Source organism: Anomaloglossus baeobatrachus, chromosome 1 (assembly GCF_048569485.1).
Source record: "Anomaloglossus baeobatrachus isolate aAnoBae1 chromosome 1, aAnoBae1.hap1, whole genome shotgun sequence".
Lineage (NCBI taxonomy): Eukaryota > Metazoa > Chordata > Amphibia > Anura > Aromobatidae > Anomaloglossus > Anomaloglossus baeobatrachus.
In genome coordinates this window covers 294,149,750-294,175,629 of record NC_134353.1, presented here as the reverse complement: position 1 = coordinate 294,175,629, position 25,880 = coordinate 294,149,750, and the positions used below count along the sequence as shown (strand labels likewise).

Here is a 25,880-nt window from a genome sequence, read left to right as displayed (position 1 = left end):
ATCGCAATTAGGGAAAGTATAATACAAAGAGTGTTTCAGCACGGCGTGGGGATCTGGCTGAGCAGCAGTTGAAAGCAGCTTCTAAAAGAGCTGCATTGAAACATCATTGCAGCATTGTATATGGCAGAAAGACAGAAGCAGGGTAAATTAATTAAGTATATTACAAAGATTCATAATTTTGTAAAGATATAAAACAAAAATCAGTTGTGACCCAATTTTCTCATCTATTCTTGTCAATTTTATACCATTGTACATTTTGTTCATCGGATTTTTCATGAGTCAAGTTCAGGATATTTCCATTACTTCACAAAGCCACCAAATCTGTGTCAGTGCCGCATGTCAAAGATCTCTAATGGGCCCCTGTCATTACGACCCCAGGAAGCACTTACTGACCTAGCTGTGCGAACATTAACATAAAATTGCTTTTGTGCCGTCTTACGAGCAGCAATTTTCTTTTATGCTTGATCTTTTGTTGAGCGAGAGATTTTATTAAAAGATGTAGCACGAGGTGAAAAAAATAAAGCAGAAAATGACATGTACAAGTAAAGGTAAATTAGGCTGGTATTCTGACACATAATTATAAGCCAACATGAACCAGCCTGTGCCCTTTCCCATAGATCTATGTAGGCCACAGAAACGTGTTCACATAAGAATAGCTCGTGTTATGACATTTTCTTTTTATCTTTTCATAGTGGTGAATAAAGCAAAAATGTTGTCAGCTGGAGTAGCGGAAGAAGTGCTGAAGTTTCTGAAGTCCGAAATGCCTCCAGTACAGTTTAAATTACTGGGAACACTACGGATGTTAATAGATGCTCAAGGTAAGACCGAGCTGTGGAGGGTGCCGAGACTTATCCAATGGGTAATGCTGTGTTCCTGTGCGGTCAGGGGCACAAATTTGTGTAATGAGATTCTAGAACCTACTAAAGAGTATGTCACCCTTACTTCCCTTGTGTGGAGAGCCACATACAGTATTCATGGCTGCCTTTCTATTGATAGTAGCCACAAACAGAGGCCAGAAATGAGAATGTAATCCTTTAATTCAACCCTTGACTTAAAATAAAGTGAATTGAATGAACTGCAAATGATGACTCTTTCTCTACATCTTCCTTCAGCTGAAGCTGCTGAACAACTGGGGAAGAACACCAAACTGGTTGAGCGTCTTGTAGAATGGTGTGAAGCCAAAGACCACGCTGGGGTTATGGGGGAATCAAACCGGCTGCTCTCCGCTCTTATACGGCACAGCAAATCAAAGGTCGGTAAACATTTCAACTGTGGAAAAAGCTAAAAACTCTAAAGGAAGTTTTCTACAAAGCAACTATTGTGCTGATGCGCAGGTCCTTCTGTAAGTTGTGTTGTGAATGCCCACTCTACATAGGAGAGGTTTGCTTAATGGGAAGAAACTAGAAATTGGTAATTTTCCGAGAAATAATTCAATTAGTAACTTAAGAAACTACTATTATGCCATCCAAAAATGGCCCAGATTTGTAGATAAGATGGGTCTACAATTTTACTAATGTAATAGATATATGGCTGAACTAGAAACAAATCAGCGATCCTGAATCAAGCCTCCGTCAAAACGTTTCCTTAAAGGAATTTTGTCATCTTATTCATGCTGCCCAAATCATATGCAACATGAATCAGAGCCTGGCTGGACGATTCTATCCAGGTATATTTTCCTTTCAAACACTCCAACGTCCCAGTGATATGCATGATATACATGCGTGTATATATATATATATATATATATATATATATATATATATATATATATATATATATATATACACATGTATATACATGTATCTATGTATGTATGTATGTATTCATGTATGTATGTATGTATGCATGTATGCACACACACACACACACACACACACAACACACACTATATGTGTGTATTAGACCCAGCCATAGCCAGAACTGAGACTAGTCCTGCTCCGCTTCCAGCCCGCCTTTTCCAAATACTGTTGCAGAGAAACCAGCTGGGGGCAGAGCCAGTCTAGTCTGGCCTCCAGGTATCGTCCTCGGCCAGCTATTTTAACAAACCATATCAGCTTGTGGGGTTTTTTTTTTGGTTTTGTTTTTATTTCACCTCTGGAGTGCTGTTTTAAATGCAAATCTACTGCACCTGTCTTATACTCACCTGCCATCCTCTTCATCTGTTTCCACCATTGCTCCGGTCAGTCTCCCGTGATTTGTGACCTGCCCGGTAGCTCCTGTGTTTTGTGGAGCGCACTGGACGTCACAGCTAAATGCAACTCTATGAGAGCCTCGTTCTGGCCCTCATAGACTTGCATTGAGCGCTTGTGACGTAACTTCTGACATCCAGCCAGTCAGAAGTTATGGGTACAAGATATCTCCATGGGAACGGAGCGATGTCTGTAGAAGGCGCCAGAGGTGCGTACACAACAAAGCACCACTCCAGGGTTGAAAAAAAAAAATCTTTCGTGGTGTGGGTTTTTTTTTTTTTTGTTTTTTTTTTTTTCCTTTTTCTGTCAATTTTGCCGTATGAGGGCTTGTTTTTGCGGGACGATTTCTACTTTTAAAGAAACCATAATTTTTACCATATAGTGTAATGAAAAACGCCGGAAAAATTGCAAAAAATAATGCAATTGCATGATATTTTTGGGATATTTTATTCACTGTGTTTACTATATGGTAAAACTGATGTGTCGGTGTGATGCCTCAGGTCGGTAACACTTCGTACATACCAAACTTGTATAGGTTTACTTTTATCTAAGGGGTTAAAAAAATTCAGAAGTTTATCCAAAAAAAGTGGCGCACTTTTTGCATCATTTTCCTCGTCACATAGCGTTCTCATTTTTCGTGATCTATAGCTCAGTGACTGCTTATTCTTTAGCGTCTCAACCTGACGTTTTTAATGGTGCAATTTTTGCGCAGATGTTCTGTTTTGATCGCCTGTTATTGCATTATACGCAAAAATTTGAAATAAAAAAACCGTAATTTTGGCATTTGGAATTTTTTTGCCATTTGCCGATCAGATTAATTGATTTGATATTTTCACAGATCTAGCATTTCTGAATCCGTCGATTCCAAATGTGTGCATTTTTTTTAACCTTTTAATTGTCAATGGGGCAAAAGGGGGATGATTTGAACTGTTAGGCTTTTTATTTTTTTTATTAATTTTTTAAGACCTTTTTTACTTTTATTTTTTTTTTTTTATTTTATTAATTTTACTAGTCCCCCTAGGGCACTACAAGGATCAGCAGTCTGATCGCTCATTCATTTCTGTTGATCACAGCTACACGGCTCAGATCACTAGAAATGCTCATCTCTTGTAACAGAGGCTGGTCTGCCGGCTATTACAGGAAGTCATGTGAGCTACAGGAGTCATCACATGACCTTGTGCTACTATGGCAACCATCGGCTCCCCGTGATCACTTCACAGCACCGCCGATGGAGGCGGGTAAATGCACGGTTACCGCTGAAGGCATTTAAATCGCACTATCACAGTATGACAGCGCGATCTAAGGGGTTAACAGAGGCGGGTGGATCGCGGATCCACCCGTGCCTACGAGGCACCCATGTCAGCTGTTCAAATCAGCTGACATGTGCACGAATCACCTCCGGTTGCCCGCAACAGCTTGAGATATGTCCTCGGTCGTTAAGGGGATAGAGTGCACTGTTGACAGCAGTAGCCGTTCGGTAGCCCATTGCATGTAGTCATTGCTGGATTTTTCTCCTTCTAGAATAAGAAGCTAATGCTCCTACTGTACTGATGTGTGACACGTCTGGCCACATTTGACTACAACTTTCTTATTAGTTTGTATTTGACCATTGGAGACTTAAATGATAACCATTTTTTGCAAATCTGTTTTCTTTCATTGCTGCTTTCTCTTTGCCATAGGATGTAATTAGAACTATTGTGGAAAGTGGTGGCATCAAGCACTTAGTCACCATGGCAACCAGCGAACATGTAATAATGCAGAACGAAGCACTTGTTGCCCTGGGATTAATAGCAGCATTAGAATTACGTGAGTATTTTAAAGGATATATTCCTTCCTGTTATTAACTTACTGATGCTGCTCTTCATTTGTTGGGAATTATGGCCGCTAATCCTTTCCTTTTTCTCTTACTTATGAGGTGCAGAGGTTATACTGATCTTATAAATTATCTAAACATTTGTCCACCACAGTACATTCTAGATTTCACAAAATATATGATCTGAGTTTTTACATTTTCAGTTTTACTGTCACACAAAAATAATGATGCGCGGACCCGCAGATACCCGGGAGCGGTGGGGTCCAGCCGGGTTTAAAACTAAAACCCGGTTCCAGGTGGAATTGATTCCAGATATCTGCCCAGACGCCGCTCCCCATATAAGTCTATAGGGACCAGAATCCGGCGCTTCAAAATGGTGGTAGAATGGAATGGAGTATTGGAGCAGGTTCATTATACTTACCAGTCTCCCTTGCGGCTGTAACACTACTTCCAGGACCAATCATTATCCTTCATACATATGCACTGCTTCTCCTGCCCACCGGCAGTCCCCGAGTCTCTGGTTGTAGTTTGACTCGCCCCCACCCTGTGTGACAGCATATCTGACTGCTTTCAATCACAGACTCTGTGTGCGTACCTATAGTATAAAAATAAATAAAATTGGCTTAGGATCCTCCCATATTATGATACCCAGCACATATAAAGCATACAGCTGCAGGCTGCAGCCTGCAGCCATGCGCTTATCTTGGCTGTGTATCAAAATAAGATGGTCCGCAAAATGGCATTTGGTCTCCACTAATTTTGATACCCAGTCAATATTAAAGCCAAGAGCTGGGGGCTGGTATTCTCAGGATGGGGAGGATCCATGGTTATTGGGCCCCCCAGCCTAAAACTAGCTACCCAAGATTGTCGCATCCATTAAATGCGACAGTTCTGAAACTTTACCCGGCTCATCCCAATTGCCCTGGTTCGTCTGAGACCCTCCCCCATTACTAATCTGTAAGTGAAAAGAAATAAAACACAAAACACGAAAAATCCTTTATTTGAAATACAATACAAAAATAACCCAACCGCTTTCTCACCCTTTATTAACCCCAAAAATTCAGTTCCGACGTAATCCACATAAGGTGCCACAACGATTCCAGCTCTGCTACATACATAATGAAGGCACAATGTGCGGGCTCAAAACATGATTGTACGCTGTGAGATTCAGGTAGAGACTGAGCCACAGCTAATGAGGGGTGATGTCATTCAGTTTATTTGTGGTCACAACTGAAGGTTCCCATGGCACCCCCCCAGCTTTGACTGCAGGTAAACTCACCTTATGTGACTTCATTAAAATCAGTGACCACACTTTAGGTAGTTCACTGAGTTCACCAGATTTCAGCACCAAATTTGCACCTCCTGGCAGAAAACCATACCGTTATGATGTGGTTTTGCTATGTTTTTTTGGCCAGGAGATGCAGATTTGGTGCAGGAATATGGTATATAAACTTCAGCGCTAAATCTGCATTTCTTGGCAAAAAAAATGAACAAAATGGTTTTGAAGCCATTTCAGTGCAGCATGATATAGGGGCAGAGCATTTGATTTCAGAAATGTCACATACTGGCCTGCTTACTGTAGTTTCAAGAAAATCAATATTTTTTCAGCAGGAATTTATCACTTAAGGACTAGTTGTCCTGTGCCACATAGTCCACATGCTCTGTGTAACCCAGTCCCCACCATTGGTTGACAGCTTTCTACCTATTCACAGTGTGCACAGAAAGCTGTCAATCAGTGGTGTGGGTGGTGTTATACAGAACTGAACATTTAGAGAACTGGTAGATCTGCAGGAGAAAAAGCAGTGATTTTATCAAAATTGCAACAAGCTGCACAGTATGTGATGCATCACTGGAATCTGGGTCTCTGCCCCTACATCATGATGCTCTCAGGGCAGCAAAAGCTTTGTAACAGATTCCCTTTAATGGTTACTCTGCTTCAGATAATTTGATCTCATTTGATGTAGTGCTAAATATGGAATATGCAAATCACTTAAGTAATTATGTTGAGATACCTTGCATGCAAATTAATAAAGTGCTGCCCACCTGTTTTCTCCCTTCTGTCTAACTTGCTGCACCCTGCCTTTTCTAAAGTGTAATGTGTCACTAGTAGCAGAAACAGATTATGAGAGTAGCAGCGAGTCTTTGTCTCTCTACTCCTATATTCATGTCTGACAAACAGACATAATAGAGGTAGGCTTTCAGTTTAAAGGGGTTCTCCGAGAATGAGATAAAAGGGTGTCCCTGGTATAATTCAAACTGCAGTCTCTCCTAGTCATGTGTCAGAACTAGCTACAGACTGAAAATATATAGCTCCCAAGAGCTGTATCACACGTACCTCAGCCATGCTGTCATATGTGAAGAAATATATCCCTTCCTCTTTGACCATAACAGGGTTATCTCCAGGTTCATTCTCCTCAGTGTATTTGTTTTGTAGTTGGGCATAGTTAGTCTCTGTGCACTGCTATAAATTTATCAGACTGACAAAGGAGGGGGATGAATTGGGGATCTCCTCGTCATGCACAACATGAGATAAAATATTTTTTCACACATTGCAACCAGTAGCTGACTGAGGTATGTGATCCAGCTTTTGTGAGTTTACACACAGAAGCTGTATGTCTTCTGTCTGCAGCCCGTACTAACACGTGACTAGGAAGGGCTGCAGTTTGAATATCAGGGTCGCCATTTTATCTCCTTCTCAGAGAACCCCTTTAAGCTGTTGGCCAGTGACCATAGTAATGCATTCTGGGAAATGAGAGCAAGGAAGTTGCTGCACATAAAGTGAAATGCTATCTTTTTGCATTATGTATTTTTTCAATAATTTTTGGAACATACTATTTGTTAACGTGTTTTTATGTTCCTTAGGGCTAAGCCACACGGCGAGAAAAACAGTGCGAGTGGAGTGCGATAAAACATCGCATTCCCCTCGGACCAATTCTAGCCTGTGTGTCAGCACACATGGGCGATTATTTTCTCAGCCCTAATCGGACTGAGAAAACAATCGCAGCATGCTGCGATTGTAAGCTGAGTCTCTTTCTCTCGCACCCATTCAAGTGAATGGGGCGAGAGAAAAATCGCACTGCACTCGCGGTACACCGGTGTACTGCTAGTGCAGTGCGAGAATGGCAATAGCCGGCTACGCAGTAGAGAGGGAGAGAAATCCCTCCCTCCCCTCCTGAGTGCCGGCCCGCCCCCCGCAGCTGAGGTCTGCTCGCACGAACGGACCTCAGTTGCAAAGACACAGGCATGACACTCGGCTCTGCTGTACTGCCAGCACGAGCCGAGTCTCATGCAAGTGGATCGCAGTAGTGCCCGTGTGGCCCCAGCCTAACAAGTACACGGATAGCAATGAAACACAATTAAAATGTTCAGTGAAATCCCAAGGTAAAATCACAACATATAGGGCCAGCATACTATGCGCAGGCACATGTTATGTCTGTCCCGTGTTCTTGTTTCTGACCCTCTCTCATCTGTCTGTTCCAGAAAGCGCAGAATGTGAGCTAGAAAGTGCCAAGCTGGTCCATGTGCTGCACCGACTGTTATCAGATGAGAGGAGCGCTCCAGAGATAAAGTACAATTCCATGGTTCTGATCTGTGCTGTAATGGGCTCTGGTAAGTCAAATACCAAGCGTTATAAATTGGGGTATATTTAATAAATATATGATGGAATCTGGGATATTTGATTTTGACTCTTAAATAGCAGAATTTATTAAGTGATATTAGTTTTAAGGGGTTATGCCGTGCCTCCTTCTTCTTCAAGTCAGGCAAGTCACATGTCAAGGTAACCGTACACACCCGACAGCTATAATGGCACGTCTTTGTAATTTGCATAGGACTCTTATTTCCTGAATTCATTGAATATTTGAAATATTTCTTGCTTCTGTTTCGCAGAGCCCCTGCACAAGGAAGTCCAAAGCCTGGCATTCCTGGACGTTGTCTCCAAACTACGCAGCCATGAGAACAAAACTGTAGCCCAGCAGGCCTCGCTAACAGAGCAGAAGCTGACCGTACAGAGCTGAGAGTGGTCGGCCCACATTGTCCATCCTGCTGACTCCATTGTCTTGTGTGCTCTGCCCCAGCCATATCCCCTCCAACTGTATCACTTGTGCATGTGTTATGTTGCCACACAAACAGATGAACTGCTGTAGGTACAGTCGTAGGCACAGAAAGGTGAAAACTAAGCCAGTCTCTTCATACTGTCTCCCTTGTATACTTGTTGCTTACCTCAAAGGGGAATATGTGCATGTTGTAGTCCTCTAATGTAAAAGTGATACTCACTGACCCCCGTAACAACCCTGACCTGCATACTAGAGTATTACTAGAGTCTGGACAATACAGGAAATTGCCAGTTCTTTTTGGAATTGGATTATCATATGTAGTCACAACAGCTCCATTTTTGGTGCTTTGGTTGCAGGCTAGAAAGGGATTATATTGCCACTCATTCACTAGTCTTGCCTGTTGCTGTCAAACTTGTGGTACAATGCCCAGAGTCAATTAATAAAAATACCAATGCCCTCTTATTTTGTGTTTGTGTTTCATCGCGTCCTTTTCAGACAGGCTCCTTTCAGATGTCAGTGTTTAACCAGGTACAAGCCACACGCATCGATAAGGTCATACGTGTGTACAATTGTGACAACATGTGACATCAGTGTTTGCATATGTCTGACATCAGTGTGACGCATACTAGAGAAACCACGGGTCTTTGAAATAAAAATATTTTCTATGTTCACCTGTATCCAGCGCTGTTTTCTTCGGCTCTGCTGCCTCCCGCTTCTGACTCTCGCTCATTATATTCATTGATTACTCACTGCATGGAGGATCTGAAAGTCGGAGCATCGCGGGGACCGCATCACCAGGGACAGGTGAGTATTTAGAAAGCAGTGTGTGCAGTAACATCCAGGAGGTCATTGGAGTTTGTAAATAGAATATGTCCAGCTCACCGATCAGCTGCTTGCTGATAAACAGGTCCAGCAGGAATTAGAAGAAAAGGGAAGTCCAGGGCAGTCCATAAATTAAAATATCCCAGTTTATTGAAGATAATAATAAAAATTCCAGCAAGTAGCAGCTCATGTCATGGTAATCCAGTTAGAACTATCTACAGTTAGGTCCAGAAATATTTGGACAGTGACACAATTTTCGCGAGTTGGGCTCTGCATGCCACCACATTGGATTTGAAATGAAACCTCTACAACAGAATTCAAGTGCAGATTGTAACGTTTAATTTGAAGGTTTGAACAAAAATATCTGATAGAAATTGTAGGAATTGTACACATTTCTTTACAAACACTCCACATTTTAGGAGGTCAAAAGTAATTGGACAAATAAACCAAACCCAAACAAAATATTTTTATGTTCAATATTTTGTTGCGAATCCTTTGGAGGCAATCACTGCCTTAAGTCTGGAACCCATGGACATCACCAAACGCTGGGTTTCCTCCTTCTTAATGCTTTGCCAGGCCTTTACAGCCGCAGCCTTCAGGTCTTGCTTGTTTGTGGGTCTTTCCGTCTTAAGTCTGGATTTGAGCAAGTGAAATGCATGCTCAATTGGGTTAAGATCTGGTGATTGACTTGGCCATTGCAGAATGTTCCACTTTTTTGCACTCATGAACTCCTGGGTAGCTTTGGCTGTATGCTTGGGGTCATTGTCCATCTGTACTATGAAGCGCCGTCCGATCAACTTTGCGGCATTTGGCTGAATCTGGGCTGAAAGTATATCCCGGTACACTTCAGAATTCATCCGGCTACTCTTGTCTGCTGTTATGTCATCAATAAACACAAGTGAACCAGTGCCATTGAAAGCCATGCATGCCCATGCCATCACGTTGCCTCCACCATGTTTTACAGAGGATGTGGTGTGCCTTGGATCATGTGCCGTTCCCTTTCTTCTCCAAACTTTTTTCTTCCCATCATTCTGCTACAGGTTGGTCTTTGTCTCATCTGTCCATAGAATACTTTTCCAGAACTGAGCTGGCTTCATGAGGTGTTTTTCAGCAAATTTAACTCTGGCCTGTCTATTTTTGGAATTGATGAATGGTTTGCATCTAGATGTGAACCCTTTGTATTTACTTTCATGGAGTCTTCTCTTTACTGTTGACTTAGAGACAGATACACCTACTTCACTGAGAGTATTCTGGACTTCAGTTGATGTTGTGAACGGGTTCTTCTTCACCAAAGAAAGTATGCGGCGATCATCCACCACTGTTGTCATCTGTGGACGCCCAGGCCTTTTTGAGTTCCCAAGCTCACCAGTCAATTCCTTTTTTCTCAGAATGTACCCGACTGTTGATTTTGCTACTCCAAGCATGTCTGCTATCTCTCTGATGGATTTTTTCTTTTTTTTCAGCCTCAGGATGTTCTGCTTCACCTCAATTGAGAGTTCCTTAGACCGCATGTTGTCTGGTCACAGCAACAGCTTCCAAATGCAAAACCACACACCTGTAATCAGCCCCAGACCTTTTAACTACTTCATTGATTACAGGTTAACGAGGGAGACGCCTTCAGAGTTAATTGCAGCCCTTAGAGTCACTTGTCCAATTACTTTTGGTCCCTTGAAAAAGAGGAGGCTATGCATTACAGAGCTATGATTCCTAAACCCTTTCTCCGATTTGGATGTGAAAACTCTCATATTGCAGCTGGGAGTGTGCACTTTCAGCCCATATTATATATATAATTGTATTTCTGAACATGTTTTTGTAAACAGCTAAAATAACAAAACTTGTGTCACTGTCCAAATATTTCTGGACCTAACTGTAGTTATTATCATTATCTTTAATAAACTTGGATATTTTAATTTATGGACTGCGCTGGATTTCCATTTTCTTCTTAGTCATTGGAGTTCCCAGTGAACTCTGATGACATCCTGATGACACACCCGCTACAGTGGGTGTCACCCCGGTGACTTCATGGGTTCATCAGAGTTCATTGGGAGCTCCAATGACCTGGACGTCACTGCACACACACTGCTTTCTGAAAATTCACCTGTCATCGGCGATGCTGTCCCTGGCGCTGTACCCGGCGATGCTGTCCCTGCGATGCTCTGGCGATGCTGTCCTCAACGATGTCCCCGGCAGTGCTGACCCCAGCGATGCTGTCCCCGCAGTGCTCCGGATTCCGGGTCCTCAGTGCAGTGAATAATCAATGAATATAATGAGCCGGGGACAGAAGCGGGAGACAGCAGCACCAAAGACAACAGCGCTGGATAAAGGTAAATATAGAAAATCTTTTTATTTCAAAGACCCGTGTTTTCTCAAGTATCTGTCACACTGATTTCACACGGATCACATCAGTGTGCGATCCGTGTGACAGCCGTACTGCTGGAGAAAAAACGGACATGTCTCTGTGTGTGCATGCGGGACCACGAGGGGTCACATGGTCAGTGTGAAAACACAGCCGTGTGAGTAACACCTGAGAATAACATGGGTACGTGTGGCATCCATGTTAAACGGATGTCACGCGTACCTGAAACACGGACCTCTGAAAGGGGCCTTATATTGTTTGAGGAGTCTTCCCTGAGGATTCAGTGTTTGTGTGGATTTCCTTCCAATCATGCTGCATAGTTACTTGGCTTTCATTGTGTATAGGTAAGTATTAGAATGTGTGCCCCCCTGAGGACGAGGACTGATGAGAATGTTGACAATCTCTATACACATCAGAGGGGGGTTTCTTGTTTTATGTTTTTTTATTCATATGGCTCCCGCAATTAACTCACAACTTCTACCATAAAGGAGTTTTCCAGAATTAGAGTTCCTGGTCAGTTTTATAGGAATTCCATTATACTTTACTGTATATCCTGGGTCTGGAATATATGCATGGTGAGAATATACAAATTCTGTACTACACGTACGGATGGATATGGCTTCTCTGTCACGATTAGTCACGCTCTTGCTGCACAGTTATACCTATTGTAGATGAACACTTGTACACCCGTTTCTCAAACTCCAGCCCTCCCGACCCCCAACAAACCTTGTTTTCAGGATTTCCTTAGTATTGCACAGGTGATGAAATTACCGTATTTTTTCAGACTATAAGACGCACCTGACCATAAGACGCACCCTGGTTTTAAAGCAGGAAAATAGGAAAATAAAATTTTACGCAAAAAATGGAGTCATGACACACTGTTATGGGGCGAGGATCTGCAGCATCCTCATTCCACGCAGCCCTACATTCAGACCATAAGACGTACCCCCCATTTTCCCCCAACATTTGGGGGGAAAAAAGTGCGTCTTATGGTCCGAAAAATACGGTATTATGAAGTCATCAGAAATTGACACAGGTTATCTCACCTGGGCAATACAAAGGAAATCCTGAAAACAAGATCTGTTGGGAGCTGGAAGGGCCGGAGTTTGGGAAACACTGATCTATATGGTATACATTTTCTTTTCAAAGCACTTCTGTGTATTGTAATAATCTAGTACTCATTCATCTTTTACTGATTCTCTACCTTTTGGTTTGCTCCAATTTAGTGGCTTTCGTATAGGTGCATTATTTCTGTTAGATTTTGCACCATTTTTTAAGATTTTTTTTATGTCTTTTTGTTTTTATTTTCACATGACAACTTTGTATATCTAGATGTTTTAGGTATAATTATGAAATACAGCTTTTACCAAATGTTTCATTTTTGGGGTGCATCCCACTCCAGTCCCTTACTGGAGCAAAGTTTCTAGAGTTTTAATTTTGGCTCATTTTTAAACACACATTCGACTTTTTAAAAAGTTTACAACTTTTGATACTAATAATAATAATAATAATAATCTTTATTTCTATAGCGCCAACATATTCCGCAGCGCTTTACAATTCAGGAGGAACATATACATATCATATACATAAACATATACAAACAAGTAACAATTATAGAGGCTACAGTATTTAAAAGGAAAAATGGCAACCCTGCTCGTGAGAGCTTACAATCTACAATGAGATGGGGGGAGGGGCAAGGTACAAGTGTTTATTTAAAATGACAATCCAGCCAGCTCATGGGGGATAGATGATGGCTTCCTGGACCAGTTGGCAAGAGCCTTGAGATGCATTTGGGTGCCAAGGAGTTTGACGTGGGGTTATGTATACTATACTGAATACTATCAAAGACAAAGATTTATACATTTTAGATTTGGTGCCAAATTCATGGACAGTGTGCACTATTTTAAAAATTTGGAATAAGAAAAATTAGCGAATACCTCAAGAAAAAATGAAAAGTGACTTCAGGAAATTGCAAATGTTAAATCCGGCCCTCTTATTATCAGTCATAGTTTGCATTTATTACAGAAGCCACAATTTATTTTTCCCTGTCCAATATATCTAAATCTTTGATGATGGCCTCTCACCGTGGTCTCTGTTGTAGAGACTAGTGACATGATCTATGCCAGAGTTTCTTCTGCCTTGAGAGTCTGCAGTTTAAATGTCTTCCCTTTCCTTTGGGGAAGACAGGGTTAATGTGAGTATTCCTTACCAGCAAGCATTCTCATTACCTTCCGGTTTGGACCACTCCCAGTCCCTATATATACCCTCTGCTTCCAGTAGAGGGTGCAGATTATTCTCTCACTAATTTGGATGCATGGCCTAGAGGTGGAAGGAGCTGGTGGAGCCCTCTCTCTAAGTTGCTGTGTAGGCTGCAGTCTTGGTGCTGACTGCAGCAGTGTGTTGTTTTTCTCCTGTCTGTCTTTCTTTCCCTTGAGGTTTTCTTAGTGTAGCAGTGGGGCTAGAGTGCCAGCCAGCACTGCCAGCCAGCACTGCCATACCTGCCAGCACACTAGTCGGACCTACTACAGAGTCTGCCAGGGTCTCCGGTATCCTGTTCGGCAACAGGTATGGAACCTGTATAGGGACTGGCTAGGAGTGTAGGGTACAGCTGCAGGTCAGTGAAGGTGTACATCTTCCTCCTTACTAGCGCTAGGGTCCACCGTTTTTATAGTGTCCCCCGTGTACCCTTGTTTTGTTGCGTGTCGTGCGCCATACTTTCCATTGTCACTCACGTGACATAGCCCTGAATAGACCAAGTAAGATGTTAGCAGAGCATAAGAGTGTTCAATGATGTACAGAAAACCTATAGTTTAGTATCTTAAAAGCTAGAACCTCAAAGCTTTAAAGAACATTTCTTGTTCTGGAGGACCTCTCTTATTGCATTACATAGACAAACCATTGATTATCATTGATTATTCTTCGTTGGCACTGCAGGGAAGTTGAATACCTATTCATCAAAGCATTATGTGAAACTCTTTGAAAATCGCTACATTTGCTCACTGAAGAGTTTCACAAATATTTTGCGACTTTTGCCTTTGTTTTGCCAATTTGGTTCATCTAAGGCAAATAGATGGCACGTTGTGATGCCCCACACGTCAATTTCACAATGAGCTGCGGCGTGCCATACGTAATAGACTGAAATAAGATTTGTGGCTCATCGTACAGAGGCGCACACCACTTTTCAAACGCTCTTGAGTAAGAGGCGTGCGCCTCTTAATCAGGCGCCTGTGAATCCTGTATGCCTCCTCATCAAGGCTGTTGTGAACAACACCAATCTTGAGGAATTGAGACCTTACTACCTCATTTTCCCTCATTATAGCGAATTCCTGGGGGAGAGAGTACACTGTATGAGCTTAATGTCAAGGGGCTCTTTTAATAAGGAGGGTTTGTCCAACGCCGAGAACCACTTTGATCGTTAATATCAAACCAACATCCAAAGGGTGGGAGAAGAATTTGTTTGTTCTTCAATGATTTTAAGGTCACGTGATTAAGACTACAGATTTTTTTAAAAGAGATAACAATCTCACCAAATTTTATCGATATCAAAAAGGAAAAAAGAAAAACAGGTCAAGGTCACCCACTATGTTTCTATAGACCACTACCTTTCTAGTATTAGACTTGTGCTACATGATTGATGTAACTGAAGAAGCATTATATCTTCTGGAATGACCCAAAAATATGGTGGAGCGTTTTATCAATCTGACAGCTGAATTAATGGGATAACCCACTATTTCAGTTATCTGTAGGCACTTCATCTCTGAAATACTGTCATACGTGTAGCCCTGCTTGAGTCAAGGTGTAGATATTTGCAGAGGTTCATGGTTGTAAGAATTAGAAATCGTACTAACATTCCTATTGTAGGTTGCAATGATTCCGGACATTAACATATTGACATACTTACAGCTATGTGATCACTTTATTTCAGTGTTCCATGTTGTGACATTTTCTGGTCATGAGATGGTGCTAATCGTTTATTTGATTTGATTTGGAATCACATCAGATTGTGCTAGAAAAGTTATAACCTGATCATAACTCGTACGGTAGCAAACAATTTGATTATGTAACCTGTAATTACCTTTGCTAAGATAAAAAGAAAATATATGGTAATATATATTATTTTTGCCAGCACTGGCCATTTTAATCCTATATTCCACAAGGAATTGAGGTCAAATGTGGATTGTGCATTTGAAGTCTGATTTGGGGTAAGGTTAGTAGCTGTACACCACTGCCCTCTGGTGGCAAATGTGTAGATTGCAAGTTATGAGATGAATATACTGTACACTGCTCAACACTAAAGTCTCACAACTCACAACATAATCTTAAGTCTAATAAACTTTAGAGATTTCAGTCTGTCCAGTTAGGAATCATAAGCAATTTCACCTGCCTTCCTGCAAATGAAAGTGACACTAAATGCATTGAAGCCAACGGCAAGATGGCCTCCAAAAAGGGAATGGTTTTGCAAGTGCTGTCCACAGACAATCAGTCTCTCTTTATTCTTTTTGCTTGATTCGTCTTTAATTTGGGATTTTGCTAGAGTCTGTCACTAATAATAACATAATCCAGTACCTGCAGAACTTTCAGGTTGCACAGGTTGTCTTGTTCCTCAAAGATGGCACATATATTAGTGCCCTCATAAGAACATTTGCTATTTCTCCCACCACAAACCTGGCAGGGCATCGACCAACCAGTAGGATCGTTATGTGGTCCTTTGTACATACAGTCCCTGTTAGAAGTTCTGTCACTTATTCATGTTGTGTAAAGAAAAGCGTATAACCTAAATTTAAATTCATCCTTTGGTTTCATAAATTACTCTTTTGAAAGCCGAAACCCTCCCAAATTTGGTTTAGGTTATGACAATAAAGTTGCTGAAATATTGATCATTTAATGAACACAGAAAAGTCAGATTTTGGCAAGATAAAAGTTTTGTCGCCCACAGAAAATAATGTGAAATTCAAAAAATAATTAACTTCTAATACAAAGATATGTTGCATAACATTGGTGACTGAAGTTATGGTGCTATTAGAGCCATATTTAATATTTTGTAACTTCCATGAGCTTGAAGGACTGCATCCATGCGGTTCAACAATGATTCATATAATTTATTGATGAAGTCATCAGGAATAGCAAAAAATGCAGTCTTACATGCCTCGCAGAGTTAGTCTAGATTCTTTGGTTTTGTCTTCCAAGCTTCCTCTTTCATCCTACCCCAAACATGCTCAATGATGTTCATGTCTGGTGACTGGGCTGGCCAGTACTTGAGCACCTTGATCTTCTTTGCCAGGAGGAACTTTGTTGTAGAGATAGACGTATGGGATGGAGCACTATCCTGCTGCAGAATTTGACCCCTTTTATGATTGGGAATGTAAGAGGTAGCTAATACTTATTGATATTTTAGGCTATTGATATTGCCTTCGACCTTGCAAATGTTTCACACACCCTCATACTGAATGTAACCCCAGACCGTGATCTTTCCACCACTAAACTTAACTGTTTTCTGGATCCATACGGGCTCCAGTAGGTCTCCTGCAGTATTTGCAGCTGCTGTGGTGTAATTCAACTGAAGATTCATCAAAGAAATCCACCTTCTGCCACTTTTCCAGCGTCCAACTCTTTAGCAGGCTGTGGGACTTGGTAAATGTCACACGTTTTTTTTAATTACCTTTTGTTTAGTGCTGGTTTCTGGGCACTGATTCGACCATGGAGGCCATTTCGAGACAGAATCCTACAAACTGTTTTAGTTGACACAGGGACTTGAAGTGACCAGGCCTTTTGGAGCTCTGCTGCAGTGGAAGAGGGGCTGGCTTTGGATTTTCTAACCAACAAACGTTCCTCCTGAGCAGTTGTCTTGCGGGGTCTGCCGGACCTGGGCCTGTCAAAAACATCTCCAGTCTCTTCAAATCTTTTTTTAATTCTTTGTACTTGACGCTGAGACACATTAAAGGTGCTAGCCACCTCTGCAGAGGATCTGTTCTTCAGCCTCTTGATAATCAAGGCTTTGGTCGCAGGGTGGATTTTTGGCATGTTGTCAGATGTCAAGTTGCAGTTCATCTGAAGGTCTGGGGTGCTGGGTTTCTTTGTATACACACCCACTAATTAACTGATCATTTAGTGAGCACAGGTGAGGATATAAACTAGGATTGGGTGCATTATATGACAAGGCGACAAAACTTTTGTCTTGCCAAAATCTGACCTTTCTGTGTTCATTAAATGATCAATATTTCAGCTTTGCAGCAACTTTATTTTCATAACTTAAACCAAATTTGGGAGGGTTTCAGCTTTCAATAGAGTAATTTATGAAACCAATGGATGAATTTAAAGTCAGGTTATAAGCTTTTATTTACATAACATGGATAAGCGACAGAACGTCTATCGGACTGTAGGAGAAACAAGAGGAGAACTTTTGGAACCCTACAAAATGACTTGTAGGGGGCTATTGGTGTGCGTGCTTCCTGTTGTGGCACATGTGCTCAAAGCACTGCATCATGCAAAACTGGAATTTTCAGCTTCACCTTTAGCTCCTTGTTCTCTCAAAAGAGCAAAGGAACAATTCCCTCTGAGCAAATGTGACAGATGTGGACAAGTCTTGAGATGCCGTAATTAACCGTATACTGCTTGCAACGTCATCCAGCATGCCCAGTTTAGCAGTATGTCGATGATGGTCTGGGAAGTCATATTCTTGGAGGGTGTCACAAACTTCCTCAAAGTGCAATAGAAGACCTTACGATGGTGCAGTAGGCCCTTGGTCTCTAATAGTGCAGGGCAATACTTATCCTCATGCAATCAAAGTGTTCAGTCAGTTTCTGGATGACAATGCCAATGATTGGTCTTAATGTTCCCAGATCTGAATCCAAATGATAACCTATGGGATATTTATCTGTACATACGACACCAATTAGTGCCAGGTTATTCAGGAACTCACTGATTCCTAATCCCGTTCTTAGGTGATCCCAAAGACACCATCCGCCATCTCATTAGGATAATACCCAGATGTAAATAGTGTATACAGCCACATTAGGAAATTGATGCAAATTGGATACACTTGTCAGTGCAATTTTTTGCACTCTTGCAATTTCATGGTGAGTTGGAATCCAGCCACAATTAACGGATAATTGTTTTTATTAACTGTATTCCTGCCTCACACCATAAGCCTTCGGCCATGGTCTTCTCTTCAATGCACTTGTCTCCGTAATGTTTTTCATCAATACTGTATATACAGTTCAGAAACCTCTTAATATTGTATATGACCTTGTCTTGTTGCCGAATCTGTTCCCAGGCAATTTATTCATGGAGTCCACCATAAGACCTCTGAAGGTGACCTTTACCATCGGACACCAATATGTTACCATTTCCTTTAAGCTGTATTTACATTTAAGGTAATTATGAACCAGCAGTCTTAAAAACGTTTGCTTCATGATGATATTGCCATGTAAGCAGGCTGTGGATCAAAACACTCATTTATTGGATAAATAATATTTTGTGTACCACATAAAAGGATCGTTCTCTGTGGTGTATTGTCGTGTATTTATAGGATTTGCACATCTGAGAAGCTTTGCAGGCACACTCAGAGATATATTACAGATCGTTTCAGAGCTGGGAAATTTGAGGCAAAGTCCATACTGTAAACTTAACGTTCTATATAACATAAGGATCCAGAAATTATAGGCAACAACTCGAAAATGATGCATTTAAACACAGAGCACAAGAGTCTTTAGATTCACCAAGATATAGAAATACCCCATAGACACCGTAATGCAAATGTATAAAACATTTTATTTAATAGCGCACAGGGTATTACAAAATATACAGAACAACAATCATGAAAAACCGGAATGGGTAAGTGAAGGAAGAGGGGAGAACCCCACGTGACCCAGGATAGATGTCAAGTATTATATAGGACCTGCTGATACAGATATATATTATTGTAGTAGCCTCATGCCCCTAGGAAAAGCCCACATGGGGGCCGAGGATCCATTGTGCCGCTAGTTAATGGCCCAATACATAAACTTATGGCTTTCTATCAGGCCATACCTCAAATATAACTGCAGGCCTATATATAAGACTGGCACAATGGCCAAAGGTCGCATTACAACTAGGCTATAACCTCATATGCAATTCGGAAGTGCCCAGACAGTGTCGCATTAATCAATCACTAATAAGGCATGAGGGCTTACCACAAACAGGCAGAACGTCCGGGAATCCTGGAGGGCACGTGGGGACCGACGTCCCAACACGTGTTTCGTCAAGTACTTCGTCGGGGGACGATAGTTAAAAAGTGCAGGAAGTGGGGTTTAAGAAGGGAACCTGATTATCAATGACACGCCTCCATTTCCCCATGTGCACTGAAGTAGGTGACCGCTGCAGAGCGCGCCGTGGTTCAGTATCGGCGGCCGGAAGCCGACGGAGCAAGAACTTCCGGTGACGTCACCATATGGTACTTCCGGTTCCCCGCCGCAACGAGCGTTGCCACGGACGCGAATCAACAAGCGGAAACCACTGTAGTGCTGGGTAGGATGGACCTGCCCCTAATGGAAACGCTAATCCAACCTCCACAATCCCATCAACAGCAATATGGTATATAATGCGTAAACATATACTAAGCATTTTTTGTATATGAAATATCCCCTCATAACACCTATCAGGGGAATTATAAGGCACATATATGTTATGCATTATTCATATACAATCACCAAAAGTGGTGCGTATTTAAAGAAGATAGAGGGAAGAGGAAGAGGATAGATAGAAAAGATAGGCAGACGTCTGCAAGGGAGTATAGATGTAAGAACATAGACATAGATGTGTACACAGCGATTTCAGCATGAAAACAATTACAGATATTCCATGTCCATGTACGCCACAGTTCCGTAGCCTCCCAATTTTGGTTCTGTAAACGTATACGAGCCTCCGTTTCTTCCAGGTCGAAATTGATAACAGAACCCGAATGGAGGGGGCGCTTTTGGAGGAGTGGGAGAAGGGGGGGGGGCCAAGATGAGGGAGGTTCATGACAAAAACAGGTCCCTTAAAATTAAACAAAAGATAAAAAGACACACTGTTAAAAGAGTCATAAGATCACCATATATGCAGCATGAAAAGGTAACATTAAAAATACACTAGGGGTTACGTAACTGTTCACACCTCTGTTACGTATTCATGGTGGACTCAACCACCCCGAAAACCAACTCTCGAGTTAATTGAATCCGACTGGGAGGAGCTCAACCCCCCTCTTTCTTCTCTCCAGTCGGACCCATTTAGGATACCATTATTATGGGGATAAGAACGGTAGTTATAAAAATGGGGCGAAAGAAAGCCGTTCATTCAGCCCATCTGGAGCCTGAGTGCCCAGAACAAAAATCCAACGGCACTCCACCTGTGCCAGCCGTTTTTTGAGGTCACCGCCCCGAATTCCCAGATGTACCCTATCGATACCACGGACCTGAAGGGATGTAGGGTCACAATTGTGAACCTCCCTAAAATGTCTGGGTATCGTTTTTAGGGATTCGGGATTGGTGGCCTCTTTGGCCGCCAGAACATCACGCACATGCTCCCTCGTGCGAATTCGGAGCTCACGTGAGGTCAAACCGACATATATCTTGTTACAGCCACACGTGGCGTAATATATTACGCCAGATGTGCTGCAAGAGATATATGCCCGAATGGAAAACTCCCTCTTACCGTCCGCTGAGCAGAAGGTTGTGGCCCGAATGATGTTCTGGCAGCCACGGCAGCTACCACAAGGGTAGCAGCCGACACGTTGGGGGCCACATCCAAAAAGGGGGGTTCTTTTGGCAACATAGTGACTATGCACCAATGCATCCCTGAGACTCCTCCCCCTCCTTGCCGTCATCAAGGGGCATTCTGGTAAATAGCCACGAAGAGAGGGCTCAGTATGGAGAATGGCCCAATGTTTATTTAGTACACCTCTGATTTGGTCCCACTGTCGGCAATAGGTGGAAATAAATCTCGCCACTGGACTAGACGTGGGTTTTGTGATTACATTCCCAGATAGAAGCTGGTCCCGCTGGGAGTGTTTAGCACGCTGGTAGCCTTTTTTGATGGATCTCTTACTGTACCCCCTCATTATGAACCTCTCCCTCATATCCCCTGATACGGATTCAAATCCATCATCCGACGAGCACAGCCTGCGTAACCGCAGAAACTGGCCCGTCGGGATGGCGTTCACCGTCGACCTGGGGTGACCCGAGGTGGCATGGAGGAGGGAATTAACCGAAGTGGCTTTCCGGAAGATGGTAGTAGAGACCGCCCCGCTAGATTCCACCGAGACTCGAATGTCCAAAAATTCGATGGTCCTTGGTCCGACCTGATGAGTTAGGTAGATGTTATAGCTGTTGGAGTTAAGATGACGCACAAAATCCTCCAGCCCAGAGCCGGTTCCCCCCCAGACGACCCTTGTGTATTTTTAATGTTACCTTTTCATGCTGCATATATGGTGATCTTATGACTCTTTTAACAGTGTGTCTTTTTATCTTTTGTTTAATTTTAAGGGACCTGTTTTTGTCATGAACCTCCCTCATCTTGCCCCCCCCCCCCCTTCTCCCACTCCTCCAAAAGCGCCCCCTCCATTCGGGTTCTGTTATCAATTTCGACCTGGAAGAAACGGAGGCATGTATACGTTTACAGAACCAAAATTGGGAGGCTACGGAACTGTGGCGTACATGGACATGGAATATCTGTAATTGTTTTCATGCTGAAATTGCTGTGTACACATCTATGTCTATGTTCTTACATCTATACTCCCTTGCAGACGTCTGCCTATCTTTTCTATCTATCCTCTTCCTCTTCCCTCTATCTTCTTTAAATACGCACCACTTTTGGTGATTGTATATGAATAATGCATAACATATATGTGCCTTATAATTCCCCTGATAGGTGTTATGAGGGGATATTTCATATACAAAAAATGCTTAGTATATGTTTACGCATTATATACCATATTGCTGTTGATGGGATTGTGGAGGTTGGATTAGCGTTTCCATTAGGGGCAGGTCCATCCTACCCAGCACTACAGTGGTTTCCGCTTGTTGATTCGCGTCCGTGGCAACGCTCGTTGCGGCGGGGAACCGGAAGTACCATATGGTGACGTCACCGGAAGTTCTTGCTCCGTCGGCTTCCGGCCGCCGATACTGAACCACGGCGCGCTCTGCAGCGGTCACCTACTTCAGTGCACATGGGGAAATGGAGGCGTGTCATTGATAATCAGGTTCCCTTCTTAAACCCCACTTCCTGCACTTTTTAACTATCGTCCCCCGACGAAGCACTTGACGAAACACGTGTTGGGACGTCGGTCCCCACGTGCCCTCCAGGATTCCCGGACGTTCTGCCTGTTTGTGGTAAGCCCTCATGCCTTATTAGTGATTGATTAATGCGACACTGTCTGGGCACCTCCGAATTGCATATGAGGTTATAGCCTAGTTGTAATGCGACCTTTGGCCATTGTGCCAGTCTTATATATAGGCCTGCAGTTATATTTGAGGTATGGCCTGATAGAAGGCCATAAGTTTATGTATTGGGCCATTAACTAGCGGCACAATGGATCCTCGGCCCCCATGTGGGCTTTTCCTAGGGGCATGAGGCTACTACAATAATATATATCTGTATCAGCAGGTCCTATATAATACTTGACATCTATCCTGGGTCACGTGGGGTTCTCCCCTCTTCCTTCACTTACCCATTCCGGTTTTTCATGATTGTTGTTCTGTATATTTTGTAATACCCTGTGCGCTATTAAATAAAATGTTTTATACATTTGCATTACGGTGTCTATGGGGTATTTCTATATCTTGGTGAATCTAAAGACTCTTGTGCTCTGTGTTTAAATTAAACTTAACGTTCTGTTCCTCACCTGATCACTGAAAATATGACTCACTATCCTACTGAAAGAGCCATTGTCGTTAGGGCATATTCCGGCCATGAAGGGGCGTACTTCGTCTACAACAATTTTTTTTGTAGCTGGTACTTGTTATAGGAAAATCCACATGATTGCCAAGATCCAAGATTTCCCAGGAGAACATTGCGAAGAAAATCAAACTGCTTCTTCCAGATTGCCTTCTTCCCATAGTGTATCTCGGTTCGATCACTTCTCTAGGTAAGTGACACTCACTTAACTGGTCTTTCACATAACAGAAAAAATATTCTAACTGACGAAGTATGATTCACCCGACCAGGTCAGTTTTCCACTGCTCCATGATCTAGCTCTGATGTTCATGTGCATGTTGTAGGTGTTTTTGTCAGTGGACAAGGATCATGTGACGAATCTGGGTTATGACACCTTTCCATCATAGTTAATATTAACTTGATTAGCAATTTGTGCTACGGAAGCTTTTCTGTATACTCAGAGCTGATGGGCTAGACATTGCCCCACATGCACATCAGTGAAGTTCAAGAACTCATGACACTTGCTGGTTCACCAGTTGTCCTTCCTTGGACCAGTGTTGGTAGGATCATATGGAGATGCTCTACCCCATTAATTTAGCGACCACAATTTGGTCCTTGTCAGAATGTGTTGCATCCTTACACTTGCTCTTTTTTGCTTCAATCCCAACAAACTTCAAAAACTGAGAATTCGCCTATCCCGAATACATCCAATTCCTTGTCAGATTTTTTTGTACTCGTTCGTATTTTCACCTGACAGTAGTTTAAGGCATGCATGGCACCACATCAGCACTGTGTGGCTGAGGTCTTACTATTGTTTCCCTCCCCAAAATCTTAATTTTACAGGGAAATATCTGTTTCACCTTCAAGATTGAGTTTTTCACCTTTAATGGTATAATGACCTTGTCATAATGTTATCACTGTTTAATGGCAGTTTAGTGTGAATGTAGACTTAATGTTATGCCTTCTTAGTGCATGTTTATGTATTTATACGTAATATACCATGATATGTCTCTATCTCGTACTTGAAGGATTGAAAGACACAATTTGGCTGAAAAGTGAAAACTTTTATTTATATGGCCCGTTTCCCAAGAACAATCACACTGGATCAGTTTTTCAGTTTCTAATAAAACATTATAACTCGTTGGGGACCTTATTTTATGGATATTGCACTGATAAATTACTTGTTTAGAAGCCTTGTCAGCAAAAAGTTTATAGCTTGCTGAACACTCATGTTTTATTATTTCACCAATATGAGAAAAGCATACCCCAGTGAAGGTTACTTGCAGTCTGTAATATTTTGTGGATTCCTAATGCTGCATAGGGTAAAAGTTCTATATTACAGAGCAAAATAACTTTTAGCCTTTATCAGAAAATAGTCCGATAAACCATGCAGTGTGAACAGTACAAGTTTTAGATTGTGTTCTTAAGCACGCCTCATGGTGAAAAGCAGTCCTAGTGAAAACACCAGACATCAAACTAAAGGAAAAAGGAAGCGGCATGCTTGAGAGCCCTGGCAGACAGAGACAGAAGAGGGCCCCTGTGCAAGAATATATAGAGCATCGGAAGCGATATGCTAATGACGCTCTGCTGCAAGCGTCAACCGAGGGTCATGCAACTGTGATGCGATCTTTCGATTATATCACAGCAGCGGAGAAGATAGAGGGAGCGCTTCCTCCCCATCTTCTCCCCTGCCTGTGTCTCTTCATATATCTCATTGCACTTGGATTACATGAAAGTGCAGTGCGATGTTTCACATGCTCCCATAGACTTGTATGGGGGTGTGTGAGCCGAGAATCGCTGCCAAACGCAGTATGCTGCCATTCATTCTGTATGCCGCTATAGCATGACAAATCAATCACAGATGGACACTGCCCTATCGTTTTGTACTTGAGGTAGAGCAATCCAATGTTTTATTGGATTGCACTCGTCCATGCAAAACTCAAGTGGAACCGTAGCCTTCACCTGTTGATTTTCATCATCTTATGCAAGTCTATGGGGAAAATCAGCATATTTGCAAGAGAAATTGACATATTTTGGATTTGAAACATGCTCCACAGATTGGTTTATTCTGATTAAGGCCCCCTTCATACATGTGTAGAAAACACGTATGTGAAAAACCATTGCCGATGTCATCCGTGTGTCTTGTATTTTACCATCAGTGTCATCCATGTTTTTCCGGTATGGCTATAGAAATAAAGATATACTTTAACTTTCAATGTTATACATGTGCTGTACGTATTTTTCCACGAACCTATAGACTTGTAATGGCCTTTGTCATCTGTGCTGTCTGGAAAAAAACGGACATGATTCCAGGTGTACGGTGTAAAAACGCAGATATGTGAGCAGCATCATAGGTTCTAATGGGTACGTGTAGTATTCGTGAAAAAAAATGGATGCTACACGAACCAGAAATATGAACATATGAAGGAGGCATAAAGAAAAACCCAACTGGCATGACATTTTGCTGGAACTCTAAAGTGCTGAATTTTGGCGCCGTGAAAATACATTGTCAAAAACTCTTTTTGGGAACTTGGCCTAAAGGTCCAAACACAGAAATGTGAACTTTAGGTGAATGTTGGAAATAAAGCAATAAAAAAAGGAACCGGGCACCGCCACTCCCAAAAGTAAATTGCTATTTGATCTTGGTTCAGCAGATATCGGGTGCACCATCCACATAGAAAAGACAGTCCACATGTATTATCCAGTAAGGAGGAAGAAAGAGGGCAGCACTCGCCGAAACTCTAATGCGATTTTTT

At 42.2% G+C, this 25,880-nt stretch overlaps 1 protein-coding gene across 2 annotated transcripts in view; it reads left to right on the top strand.

Moving 5' to 3' along the window:
- The window catches only part of RAP1GDS1 (Rap1 GTPase-GDP dissociation stimulator 1), a 174,784-nt gene extending 166,265 nt beyond the window's left edge, over positions 1 to 8,519 (top strand). For both annotated transcript variants that reach the window (XM_075350945.1, XM_075350939.1), the window contains 5 exons: positions 693 to 818; positions 1,113 to 1,252; positions 3,869 to 3,995; positions 7,483 to 7,611; positions 7,891 to 8,519. In XM_075350945.1, coding sequence (XP_075207060.1) covers positions 693 to 818; positions 1,113 to 1,252; positions 3,869 to 3,995; positions 7,483 to 7,611; positions 7,891 to 8,018 — 650 coding nt within the window. In that variant the 3' untranslated portion in view covers positions 8,019 to 8,519. The remainder of the gene's footprint in view (positions 1 to 692; positions 819 to 1,112; positions 1,253 to 3,868; positions 3,996 to 7,482; positions 7,612 to 7,890) is intronic.
- The last annotated feature ends 17,361 nt before the right edge of the window (positions 8,520 to 25,880 follow it).